Source organism: Oratosquilla oratoria, chromosome 2 (genome assembly GCF_046742065.1).
Source record: "Oratosquilla oratoria isolate Oo_2021 chromosome 2, ASM4674206v1, whole genome shotgun sequence".
Lineage (NCBI taxonomy): Eukaryota > Metazoa > Arthropoda > Malacostraca > Stomatopoda > Squillidae > Oratosquilla > Oratosquilla oratoria.
This window is the reverse complement of record NC_134778.1, coordinates 28,517,702-28,531,767: the sequence shown is the minus strand read 5'-3', so window position 1 is coordinate 28,531,767 and position 14,066 is coordinate 28,517,702. Positions and strand designations below refer to the sequence as shown.

Genomic DNA, 14,066 nt, shown 5'->3' with positions numbered 1-14,066 from the left:
TTAACTTTAATGAATAATGTTAAACTTTCCATTTTTTTTTTTTACTTTTCATGATAAAAAAAGTGAATGGAAGCCTTTGCTTTTGACCCTGTGAACTGAGCTACCCAAAGACATAGGGTCTTGTGAACCATTCGTATAGTATTAGAATTTTCCTATATATTACGAGTCAGAAGTGTGAGTGAGGTTTGTAACAACTTCCATGCCTTTCATGATTCTGTAAATGGCCAGTAGATCTCCTCTTTCTCGTTTTTGTTCCAGGGTTGGTAGTTTCAGTTTGGACAATCTTTGTTCGTATGTCAATTTAGAGTGTTGGTGCCATCTTTGTCGTTGCTCTTTGAATTCTTTCTAATTTGTTTATATTCTTTTTAGTACTGGGTGTTCATAGTGTCACAGCATACTCCAATCTTGGTCTTATCAGTGTGACTAATATTTTCTTTACCATTACTTCATCCAAGTAAATCCATGTGAACAAGTTGCATAAACACAGCAAAGGAAACATGGACTGGAAGTGAAGCTTTTATTCCTGACATTTTGTCTATTGTCTTTCTCAGAGGAATGAGCATACTGGATACGTGCAGAGTTTATATACATGCTTTGTGGCTCAAGGGGGTATGCGAGTGTAGAACGCTGTGTTCTGACTGGCCCGCTGAGCCAGCCAATTGTGAAGCGCTATACTTATCGAGGATTTAGCCCAGGTGAAGCTCCCAGCCTTACTACTTGTCCCAACATCAACAGTAAGGCTGGGAGCTTCACCTGGGCTAAATCCTCGAAGAGTATAGCGCTTCATGATTAGCTGGCTCAGCAGGCCAATCAGAACACAGCGTTCTACGCTTGCTTACCCCCTTGAGCCGTAAAGCATGTGTATAGACTCTGCATGTCTCCAGTATGCTCATTTCTTTGAGAAAGTCAATAGACAAAACGTCAGGAATAAACGCTTCACTTCCAGTCTATGTTTCCTTTGCCATGTTTATGCAAATTCATCCAAGTAATTAAAAGCCTCCTCTATTGATCTTAGTAAATTGTAGGTTTCTCTATTTTGTTAATACACTTAGTCTGGTGACATGTGTTTGTTAATAATTACTTCAAGGTCCTTTTCCGAGATAACTTTTTTTACTTTCCTTGTACCAATTTTATATAGTCCTGATATTCTTAATTAACTTTTTCTAAACTCCTTTATACTGTATTTCTTGATGTTGAAGTTCACTTCCCGCTCTTGGCTCCATTCCCAGACTTTGTCCAGGTCTCTATGTAATGATTCAATCTTTTTTTGTACTTACTTTCGTTAGTAGTTTTGTGTCATCTGCAAAGTTCACATAACATTCTACACCTTCATCCATGTCACTTGTTTATATAGCAAGCAATATCAGAGCTAATACAGAAACTTGTGGGACTCCACTTTTCATTTTTCCCAGCTCGACTATTTGTCTCTAAGTACCACCCTCATTTTTCTCCCATGCAAGAAATCTTCCATCCATTTCAATAACTTTCCTTGTACACCTCCTGTTGTTTTGAGTTTTCTTAATAGGTTTTTGAGTGGTACTTTACCAAATGCCTTTTGTAAATCCAGGAAAACACAATCTGCCCATCCGTTCCTTTCTTGCATTATATCTATTAACACATGTACATGCACCATAATACAGTACTCTTATATCTTTACCTTTTAAAGAGAGCTGCCACATCATCAGCAATTGATGGGATCTGTGATGACTGGAACTCAGGTATCTCCTTGGGTAGGTAGTATTTGTACAACTGCAGACCTCGGTCAAGGGAAAGGGGAATTTGGTTAACCCCATGGTCCTTCAGGTGTTTATGCTGTCAACAAAAAAGGAAACTGATATCAGGAATTATTATGTAACTATATATCCACATGTGGGAGAACTGGAGGAGCACATGTTAACTTTTACTATGAGAAAAGAGGACAAATATGAATTTGGGAAGAATTAAAAAGTAAGAATAATGTCCAAGTACCAGACTTTAGGATAGCAAACTTTGACAACATAGAAACCTATTTGAAATTGAATATGAAATGTTATACAGACTTTACGGACGTTTCAGACATTGTCGACAGGGTCAGGTCTCGGTACTTGACCAGGGGTTGGGTCACGGAGGGTAATATGCATACCTTGGGTCAGGTCACTTGGGGGTGGGGGCTCAACAGACAGGTCAGCAATTTGGATGAAATGTATAGCAATCTAACTGATCTAATTATTAATGCACAAAATACATTTATCCCCCTGAAGTCAATATGGAAAAATAGTAATACTCCTAAATGGATGATGGACAGATTGAAACATAAGATCGGAATGAAAAGAGGACTTTACGTAAAAATAAAAAATGGGGAATCACACCTTAGATCAAGATATAACAAAATGGCAAAGCTGGTTAAAAATAATACACATACAGTGAAACATAATTCTGAAATTAAGGTTGCCAGTCAAGCAAGATCCAACCCAAAGGGTTTCTTTCATCTCTATAGAACAGAAAATAAAGAAAGAATAGGACCAATTAAAAACGATGAAAATGTCATGATAGAATCGGAGGAAAAAATGAGTGAGGAGTTTAACAATTATTTTCTCTCGGTGTTTACTAATGAGAAGTTAGATAAAGGACCTGACTGCAATCCGATTTTCAGTGGGAATGAAGAAAGTAGTCTATCTAATATCAGCATTAGTAAAGGAGTAGTCAAGCAGACTGAAAGACTTAAAGCTACAAAATCCCCGGATCCAGACGAAATTTTTCCGAGAATGCTTAAGGAGTGTACATTTGAAATCTGCGACCAATTAACTGAAATATTTAATAAATCAGTAGACAATGGTTTTGTGCCTATTGCTTGCAGGCAGGCAAACGTTGTTCTTGTTTTTAAGAAGGGAGATAGATCATCTATATGCAACTACAGGCCAATCAGTTTGACATCGGTTATACATAATTTAATTCGTGATTCACAGCATGATTTCTCCAAGGGTAAGTCATGTGTGACTAATCTTCTATCCTTTTACACTAAAATATATAAGATGTCATATAACAATGATAATTACCATGTTATTTATCTTGACTTTAGCAAAGCGTTTGACAAGGTGCCACACCAGCGACTACTAAATAAAACCAAAGCCCATGACATAGGAGGAAAAGTGTTAGAATGGATTAATAACAGAAAACAGCGGGTCACCATAAATGGAGTAAAATCTAGGTGGGGCAATGTTACTAGTGGGGTCCCCCAGGGCTCGGTTTTGGGTCCCTTGTTGTTCATTAAGTACATAAACGACTTAGACAATGGGATAAATAATGATGTTAGTAAGTTTGCGGACGACAGTAAAATACATACATACATATACCAAGGCTTTTTCCCCCTTTCAAGGGAGGTAGCCAAAAAGGAAAAGGCATAAAATCATTCCCACCCATTCCATCCCTGAATACACTCCACACCACTCCACCCTCCCTCTTAGCACCTTCTGGATGACAGGTCATCCCTGCACCTTGTCCACTGCCATGGGTCAGAAGCAGTGTCGTAAGACACAGCACATCCACAGCAAGGCCACTTCATTAAATCGGCAATCCCCCCCCTCCTCTCCGTCCCCCCATGCAGAAAAGGAGAAGATGGGGAGAAATCCCTTCGGGCTGCGTCAAATTTGCTCACACATACTACCTCACCCCCCATCCCCCCACCCATTCCACCTCATGCATCACAGCATCATCCATATACAACCATTCTCCATTCACCCCTGTCTTCTGTCCTCTCCCGTCCTTCCTTAACAGACATTCCTCTCTTCCCCAAAGCCCCCTTCACCCAATCCATCCACCTCATCCTAGGACGTCCCCTCATGTTCACTCCCTCCACATCTGCCTTCCATACCTCTTTTACTAGTCTTTCTTCACTCATTCTTTCCATGTGTCCAAGCCATCCTAATACTCTTTCATCAACCCTATCTCTCAACTCCCTTTCCACTCTTGTTCTCCTCCTCACCTCCTCATTTCTCACTCTATCTAGCCTAGTAACCCCCATCATACTTCTCAGACACCTCATCTCAAACACATTCAAACTCCTTCTCTCTTCCTCTCTTATGTTCCATATTTCTGCCCCATACAGTGCTGTTGGCACAATCACTCCTTCATACAGTCTCCTCTTAGCATCCATTCCCAAATGTTTATTACTCATTACATTTTTTAATCCACCAAGGCATTTACTCACTTCTCTCAATCTAATTAGGTCAAGAGACAACGCAAAGATTCTGCGAGATGATCTTAACAAATTGTTCACATGGTCGGTGAAATGGCAAATGAACTTCAATATCTCTAAGTGTAGCATGTTAAACGTAGGGCTACACAACCCCGAAAATAGATGCAGCTCAGATAACACACTTTTAGAGAAAACTGAGTGCGAGACTTGGGAGTTCTAGTGAATCCGGACCTTAAAATCAGGAAACAGTGCATTAACGCCAGAAATAAAGCTAACATAGCATTAGGTTTCATTGCTAGGATGGTAACAAATAGAAGTGCAGAGGTAATTATTAAACTTTATCTAGCCATAGTTTGACCCATCCTTGACTATGCAGTACAGTTTTGGTCTCCGTCCTACAGAATGGACATCACTTCACTAGAATCACTAGAGAAGAATGACCAAAATTATATATGGACTCAGAAATTTGCCTTACAAAGAGAGGCTTAGGCACTTTAACTTGCACTATTTGGAAAGACACAGAGTGCTGGGTGATCTAATAGAGGTGTTCAAGTGGATCAAAAGCTTTAACAAGGGTGATGCAAACAAGGTCATCATTTTAAAACAACAGAGCAGAACTCACAGTAATGGGCATAAACTGGACAAATTTAGATTTAAGAAGGAAATAGGCAAGAATTGGTTTACTAATAGGGTGGTCGACGAATGGAATAAACTTAGTAACCATGTGGTAAGTGCTGAAACTATCAGTTGTTTTAAGAAACGATTAGACAACTTTATGGATGGGGATGACAGGTGGTGATGGATACAGAGATGCCTGGTGTAGGCCTTGTGGTCTCTTGCAGTCTCCTTCATTCTTATGTTCTCACGAATGCAACAACAACAGACTCATCTCTCACTTTTACTCATGAACTCCAAACTCCTCCTTAGCACCCTCACTTTTATCTACCCCACCACTTCATACAAATACACAATGAACAACCCTGGTGACATTACACAATCCTGGTGCAGCTCCACCTTCATCTCAAACTACTAACACTCTCCATTCCCTACCCACACACAAGCTCTGATACTCATGTAAAATATTTTTACTGCTTTAACCTGTACAGTGTTGATTTAACACCACAATAGCTGCCATAGCAGATGTTTCTTAACAAACTGGCTTGGGTGAGCTGTGCGTTTTCAGTACATCATCAAAAGACAACAATTGTATGCAGTACTCTGAGCCTTTTGGGAACCCTATTATAAAGAAGTTTGCTGTACACTACATATTTTTGATGTCATAAGTTGACTTAGAACTACCCACACCTTTCATAACCTTGTAACACTAGACTGCTGGGGAGAGACCTGGCAACACAGTTTTCACATTTTGGGCAAACTTTTCGTGGTTTTAGCACTGTTACTCTCATCAATTATTTTTTTCTTAGTTACATGACACTCATGAGGTATAAATTAAGCTGGTATATACATGCATATCTGTCTTACTACAAAAACAATGGAAATAAGCTTACATGCTTTTTCTGTGTTATCCTCAGCAATTGTAATTGTAATTTTGAACTTGGTGTTCTTTTCATTACCTGTATTTCATGTATTTGATTCATTGCCAAATAAACAGGGGGACATTCCTAAAAAAAAGTAAAGGCATAAGAGGGTCTAGGAGTTTTCCAACCAGCACCCTGAGGTTTGGGTCTTTTAATGTGCATGGATGTGGTATAGATGAGAGTAAAAGGGAAGAGATAGGTAGTATGTTTGTGAGAAGAAAGATGGATGTGTTGGCTTTGAGTGAAACTAAGTTGAAAGGGAATGGCGAGTGTAAGTTTGGGAGTGTAAGTGGGAGGTAATCAGGAGTAAAGGGGTGGCTATACTAGTAAGTGAAGAGATAGGTAAACGTGTAGTGGAGTGTATGGAGGTTTCATCAGGGATAATGTGGATGAAGGTGAAACTGGGAAAGATGTGGGTTTTTGTAAATGCATATGGGCCTGGTAGTGAGAAGAGTGTAGAAGAAAGGGAGGCTTTTTGGATAGATTTAAATGAGTGCATAGAGGGATTAGGGAGAAATGTCAATGTAATAGTACTGGGAGACCTTAATGCTAGGGTAGGAAATGATCCAATTGATGGAGTGGTTGGGAAATGTGGAGTTCCAGGAAAGAATTGTAGAGGAGAGTTGATGGTGGAGATGTGTCTAGAAAGAGAGTTAATGATAGCAAATACAGTGTTTAGGAAGAAAGTCAAGCATAAGTACACATGGGAGAGGGTGGTGGATTGAAGGGTAGTAGATAGAGCACTAATGGATTATGTAGTGGTAGATAGGAGTATGATAGGAAGAGTTAAGGATGTACATGTGCTAGGGGGAGAGGGTGGGGGAATATCAGATCATTTTTTGGTGGAAGGTAAGTTGAGAGTGGAGGAAAGATGGAGAAAGAGGAAAAGGACAAAAGGTAGGGAGGTGATTAGAGTGAACTCTTTAAATGAAAAGGAAAAGGAGAAGGAGTACAAGAAGAAGCTGAGGGAGGAGTGGGAGGGAGTGAAGGATAGAGTAGAGCTATGAGTGGAGGAGGAATGGGAATGGTTCAAGGAGGGAGTCACAAGGTGTGCAAAGATGGTGTGTGGAACTAGAAGGACAGGAGGAAATAGAAGGAAGGGTAGTGAATGGTGGGAGGAGGAAACAAAGAAGGTTGTAGAAGAGAAGAAGCGAGCTTTCACAGATTGGTTACAAAATAAGATGAGGGAGTCATATGAGAGGTACAAAGAAAAGAGAAGTAAAGCAAAAGGTAAAGGAGGCAAAGAGGAGAGCAGGTGTGAAGTGGGGTAAGAGTATGACAGAAATTTTTGAAAGTAATAAAAAGATGTTTTGGAAAGAAAATAAGAGAGGAAGAGGAGGCGAATCAAGTAGAGAAGAAAAGGTAAAAGGTGCAGATGGAGAGATGATAATGGAAGAGAAGGCAGTAAGGGGAAGATGGGCAGAGTATTTTAGGGAGTTGCTAAATGTGAAGGAGGATAGGGAGGGAAAGATAGCTGTAGTGGGAAATGCTAAGAAAATGACCGTGTTGAGTGAGGAAAATGGAGAAATAAGGAAGAAGTGAAGGCAGTTGTTAAAATGATGAAAGCAGGTAAGGCACCTGGTCTGGATGGATGCCATGCAGAATGTCTAAAAAAAGAAGGTACAGTGATGGTGGACTGGCTGGTGAGGTTATTTAATGTTTGCTGGAGAGAGGGTAGAGTGCCGGAGGACTGGAGGAGTGCCTGTATAGTTCCATTTTTCCAAAGGATAAGGGGACAAGTGTGAGTGTGGTAGTTTCAGAGGGATTAGCTTGTTAAGTGTAGTTGGGAAGGCTTATGGGAGGATCTTGATTGAGAGGATTAGGAGAGGAACAGAGGGACTAATTAGTGAGGAACAGTGTGGATTTAGGATGGGTAGCGGTTGTGTAGATCAGATAATTGTGGTAAGACAGATATGTGAGAAAGCTATAGGTAAGGGGAAGGATGTTTTTTGGGCTTTTATGGATCTGGAGAAGGCTTACGACAGGGTAGACAGAAAGGCACTGTGGGAGGTTTTGCGGATATACGGGATTGGAGGAAAGCTTCTAGGAGATGTCAAGAGTTTTTATGAGAGTAGTAGAGCATGTGTCAGGATTAGAAATGGAGAGAGTGAGTGGTTTGAGGTAAAGGTGGGACTTCGTCAGGGATGCGTTATGTCACCCTGGCTGTTCAACTTGTACATGGTTGGGGTAGTGCGAGAGCCAGGGAAAAAAATACTTTATTTTTTCCAGAGCAATTTTTTTTTTTTTTTTCTAAATTCCACCAGAGCCATTCTTTTAATTACCAGAGCCATTTTTTATACTTCCAGAGCCATGTTTTTGCAGGTTCGATTACCTTCAAACTATTGAAAGGCTAACTTATTACTCATGTACATGAAAAATAACTTTTATCATTATCATGATTTATTATTATTATTTTATTATTATTATTATATGGGATAGGAGGAAAGCTTCTAGGAGCTGTCAAGAGTTTTTATAAGAGTAGTAGAGCTTGTGTCAGGATTAGAAATGGAGAGAGTGAGTGGTTCGAGGTAAAGGTGGGACTTCGTCAAGGATGCGTTATGTCGCCCTGGCTGTTCAACTTATACATGGATGGGGTAGTGCGAGAGGTAAATGCAAGGGTAGTGGGTCAGGGATTGGAGATGGTTAAAGAAAATGGAGAAAAGTGGGAGGTGAGCCAGCTGTTGTTTGCGGACGACACTGCGCTTGTGGCAGGATCGGAGGAGGGATTGAGGAAGTTGGTGACAGAGTTTGGGAGAGTATGTGATAGAAAAAAGCTAAAGATAAATGTGGGTAAAAGTAAGGTGATGAGATGTACAAGGGGTGAAAGTGGCAGTAGACTGGAAGTGAGCATTAAGGGAGAGCGACTGGAGGAAGTGGATAGTTTTAGATACTTGGGTGCAAATGTGGCAGGAAAAGGTGGAGTGAAGGTGGAGGTAGAATGTAGATTGAGAGAAGCGAGTAAATGCCTCGGTGGATTGAAGCTAAACCTAAGCTTGCTAACGAATAATTTTTTATTTTTGTATTTTTTATTCTCCCTCCAAAGATCCATATTTATGAACTAAATATAATCATTATCAAATGTTCATATTTATACTTAAATTTATTTACTTTCAATTACTAACCAAACATTTGATTCTATTTTGTTTTCTCAAAAATATGTGAACGATGTTATAAATGGGATTTCCCAGTTTCCCTCCTAGGCCTCGAGCAAGTTTGCATATGTACAGTGTATGTATGCATGCGGTGATGTGGTATTGGGTATGGTGCATTGTACATGTAGTCAGCGCGTTGATTGGGCAGTTAGCTGCATACAACCAATGAACTTCCCTGCATACATGTACCATGCAATTCGCAACAAGCGACGTTATGTAGCACGATAGTCGTGTAGAGTCTAGTTAACATGAACTATAGTATACACGAGCATGCAGCTGATACAAAGCTATGCTAGGTAAGCCATTGAACTCTAGTAGATACAGACGCTCCTCAACTTACGCTTTAGTTACGTTCCGAACGGCCGAACGTAAGTTGAAAATGAACGTAAATTGTTACTGTACATTCTAGTAATGTATGACCGTTCATACTGTACTATAAATCCGTAAATTCTATTACCGTATCTTATAAAACACCCCTAAATCATTAATTATACACATAACATTGTAAAATACAGTAAACTTTCACTTATCCGAACTCCAAGGGGGATTGGAAATGTCCGATTAACCGAAATGTTCGGTTAATCCGACATTGTATGTTTCATTCCCGTAGAGTTTTATGCGGTAATGTCAGCTGCCATATTCGTACCAGTAAACATAACATACACATGGAAATGCTTATAATAGTTCATAAACATATTCTATAGAGTATAAAGAGCCGATCAGGTGTAAACATGGAGTGTGCTGCCACCGTGTGAGCACTTAGTGAAGCTTGCGGGGGTGGCGGAAGAGGCAGCGGGGTGTTTGAATGTTCGGTTGAGATCCAAATACGTTCGGTTGAAGCGATGGCTACCGTATTGAGAAAATGTTCGGTTAATGCGATTATTCGGTTAAAACGCGTTCGGATAAGCACGAGTTTACTGTAACATTAATTTCAAATAAATCAAATTCAAGCAACATAAATTGAGATGGTGGAGGAGGGGGAGGAGGAGGAGGAGGCAAGGCACGTTCAGTCTGTCGTTTGTGCCATGTAAACAATGGACGCATCGTCATGTGTAAGTATCATTTGAACTACGGAGAGCGCGCTAAACTAAAAATTCACTAAAAAAAAAAAAAAAAAAAAAAAAGTCAGTTTAAACGTAAAATCGAAAAAGCGTAAAACAAATGAACGTAAGTAGAGGAGCGTCTGTATACCGCGTAAACATACGTGCGTACATCAACAAATTAAAGTTGATTGATGCGTTGCGTTTATGATATCGATTGATAATGCAATGATTGATTACAGGTAAGTTGTGTTTGCTCTGATCCTTTCATCAATGGTGATGGGATTCAGGGATTGCCAAATGATGGATAATGCATGAAAAACGTTGAATCTTGCCGCGGGAGCAATTTTTTTGTGGGGGATCGCTCCTGTTATTGGATTTGTGAGAGCAACATTGGAACTTTCCCAAGCGAAATCGCTCGTCGCTCCCATGTATTTTTTTTGCTGGTGAGAGGTAAATGCAAGGGTGGTGGGTCAGGGATTGGAGATGGTTAAAGAAAATGGAGAAAAGTGGGAGGTGAGCCAGCTGTTGTTTGCGGACGACACTGCGCTTGTGGCAGGATCGAAGGAGGGATTGAGGAAGTTGGTGACAGAGTTTGGGAGAGTGTGTGATAAAAGAAAGCTAAAGATAAATGTGGGTTAAAAGTAAGGTGATGAGATGTTCAAGGGGTGAAAGTGGTAGCAGACTGGAAGTGAGTATTAAGGGAGAGCAACTGGAGGAAGTGGATAGTTTTAGATACTTGGGTGCAAATGTGGCAGGAAAAGGTGGAGTGAAGGTGGAGGTAGAATGTAGATTGAGAGAAGCGAGTAAATGCCTTGGTGGATTAAAAAGTGTAATGAGAAATAGACATTTGGGAATGGATGCTAAGAGGAGACTGTATGAAGGAGTAATTGTGCCAACAGCACTGTATGGGGCAGAAACATGGAACATAAGAGAGGAATAGGGAAGGAGTTTGAATGTGTTTGAGATGAGGTTTCTGAGAAGTATGATGGGGGTTACTAGGCTAGATAGAGTGAGAAATGAGGAGGTGAGGAGGAGAACAAGGGTGGAAAGGGAGTTGGGAGATAGGGTTAATGAAAGAGTATTAGGATGGTTTGGACACATGGAAAGAATGAGTGAAGAAAGACTAGTAAAAGAGGTATGGAAGGCAGATGTGGAGGGACTGAACATGAGGGGACGTCGTGGGATGAGATGGAGGGATGGGGTGAAGAGGGCTTTGGGGAAGAGGGGAATGTCTGTTGAGGAAGGATGGGAGAGGACAGAAGACAGGGGTGAATGGAGAATGGTTGTATATGGATGATGTGATGCATGAGGTGGAATGGGCGGGGGATGGGGGATGAGATAGTATGCGTGAGCAAAATTTGACGCAGCCCGAAGGGATTTCTCCCCGTCTTCTCCTTTTTTGCATAGGGGGACGGAGAGTGAGGGGGAGGAGTTGCCAATTTAATGAAGCGGCCTTGCTGTGGATGTGCTGTCTTGCGACATTGATTCTCACCCAGGGAAGTGGACAAGGTGCAGAGATGACATGTCATCCAGGAGGTGCTAAGATAAGAAGAAGGGTGGAGGGGTGTGGAGTGTAATTCAGGGATGGAATGGGTTGGAATGATTTTATACCTTTCCTTTTTGGCTACCTCCCTTGTATGGGGGAAAAAGCCTTGGTATATGTACGTATCTTTCATAATATTCATGAAAAACGTGAATGAGATGGAAAGAACATGCTATATTTACAACCTTATCCTGTCAACTCTCTTACTATGGGCCTATACGTCACCCTGATCTCGTGCTGACAGCATTGTGACACTTTGGAAAGAAACTTGCACAAAAACCAAAATAACTGGCTGCATGTTATTGTGGCAGAGTAGCATGCAGTTGATACTTTAGAGTCTATTTGGGGTGCCCCTACAGACCAGAGCCACAAATCATTTTGTCGGTTCATAGAGAAATTATAACACTTTTATACTACAACTGTCCCTCTGTTTATGCTGTCCCCCAACCCTTGTTACTGTCCTGCACCATTTCTCTGAATATTCATTTCCTTTTTTTTCCTACTCTGTGGTGGGGGAAGAGAATGCTACCACCAAGTCTTTCCACTTGAGTCGTAAGACATACATACATATACCAAGGCTTTTTCCCCCTTACAAGGGAGGTAACCAAAAAGGAAAAGGCATAAAATCATTCCCACCCATTCCATCCCTGAATACACTCCACACCCCTCCACCCTCCCTCTTATCTTAGCACCTCCTGAATGACGGGTCATCCCTGCACCTTGTCCACTGCCCTGGGTCAGAAGCAGTGTCGCAAGACACAGCACATCCACAGCAAGGCCACTTCATTAAATCGGTAACCCCCCCTCTCCGTCCCCCCATTGCATAAAAGGAGAAGACGGGGAGAAATCACTTGGGGCTGCGTCAAATTTTGCTCACACATACTACCTCACTCCCCATCCCATTCCACCTCATGCATCACAACAACCTCCATATACAACCATTCTCCATTCACCCCTGTCTTCTGTCCTCTCCCATCCTTCCTCAACAGACATTCCTCTCTTCCCCAAAGCACCCCTTCACTCCATCCATCCAACTCATCCTAGGACGTCCCCTCATGTTCACTCCCTCCACATCTGCCTTCCATACCTCTTTTACTAGTCTTTCTTCATTCATTCTTTCCATGTGTCCAAACCATCCTAATATTCTTTCATCAACCCTATCTCCCAACTCCCTTTCCACTCCTGTTCTCCTCCTCACCTCCACATTTCTCACTCTATCTAGCCTAGTAACCCCTATCATACTTCTCAGACACCTCATCTCAAAACACATTCAACTTCCTTCTCTCTTCCTCTCTAATGTTCCATGTTTCTGCCCCATACAGTGCTGTTGGCACAATCACTCCTTCATACAGTCTCCTTTTAGCATCCATTCCCAAATGTCTATTCCTCATTACACTCTTTAATCCACCAAGGCATTTACTCGCTTCTCTCAATCTACATCCTCCATTTTCACTACACCTGTTCCTGCCATTTTCTTTAACCATCTCCAATCCCTGACCCACTACCCTTGCATTTACCTCTTGCACCACCCCATCCATGTATAAGTTGAACAGCCAGGGCGACATAACGCATCCCTGAGGAAGTCCCACCTTTACCTCGAACTACTCACTCTCTCCATTTCTAATCCTGACACAAGCTCTACTACTCTCATAAAAACTCTTGACAGCTCCTAGAAGCTTTCGTCCTATCCCGTATATCTGCAAAACCTCCCACACTGCCTTTCTGTCTACCCTGTCATAAGCCTTTTCCAGATCCATAAAGGCCCATAAAACATCCTTCCCCTTTCCTATAGCTTTCTCACCTATCTGTCTTACCACAAAGATCTGATCTACACAACCTATACCTGTCCTAAATCCACACTGTTCCTCACCAATTACTCCCTCTGTTCCTCTCCTAATCCTCTCAATCAAGATCCTCCCATAAGCCTTCCCAACTACACTTAACAAGCTAATCCCTCTGAAACTACTACATTCACACTTGTCCCCTTTTCCCTTGTAAAGAGGAACTATACAGGCACTCCTCCAGTCCTCTGGCACTCTACCCTCTTTCCAGCAAACATTAAATAACCTCACCAGCCAGTCCACCATCACTGTACCTCCCTTTTTCAGACATTCTGCATGACATCCATCCAGAGCAGGTGCCTTACCTGCTTTCATCATCTTAACAACTGCCTTCAATTCATCCTTCCTTATTTCTCCTCCATTTTCCTCACTCATCACTCTCATTTTCTTAGCATTTCCCACTACAGCTATCTTTCCCTCCCTATCCTCCTTCACGTTTAGCAACTCCCTAAAATACTCTGCCCATCTTCCCCTTACTGCCTTCTCTTCCATTATCATCTCTCCATCTGCACCTTTTACCTTTTCTTCTCTACTTGATTTTCCTCCTCTTCCTCTCTTAATTTCTTTCCAAAACATCTTTTTATTACTTTCAAAAATTTCTGTCATACTCTTACCCCACTTCACATCTGCTTTCCTCTTTGCCTCCTTTAACTTTTGCTTTACTTCTCTTTTCTTTTCTTTGTACCTCCCTCATCCTATTTTGTAACCAATCTGTGAAAGCTCGCTTCTTCTCTTCTACAACCTTCTTTGTTTCCTCCTCCCACCATTCACTACC

At 41.4% G+C, this 14,066-nt stretch overlaps 1 protein-coding gene across 1 annotated transcript in view; it reads right to left on the bottom strand.

Annotated features, from left to right (window-relative positions):
- The window catches only part of LOC143035050 (calcineurin-binding protein cabin-1-like), a 134,725-nt gene that overhangs the window by 35,884 nt on the left and 84,775 nt on the right, over positions 1-14,066 (bottom strand). The window contains exon 6 of the mRNA XM_076201524.1: positions 1,658-1,812. Coding sequence (XP_076057639.1) covers positions 1,658-1,812 — 155 coding nt within the window. The remainder of the gene's footprint in view (positions 1-1,657; positions 1,813-14,066) is intronic.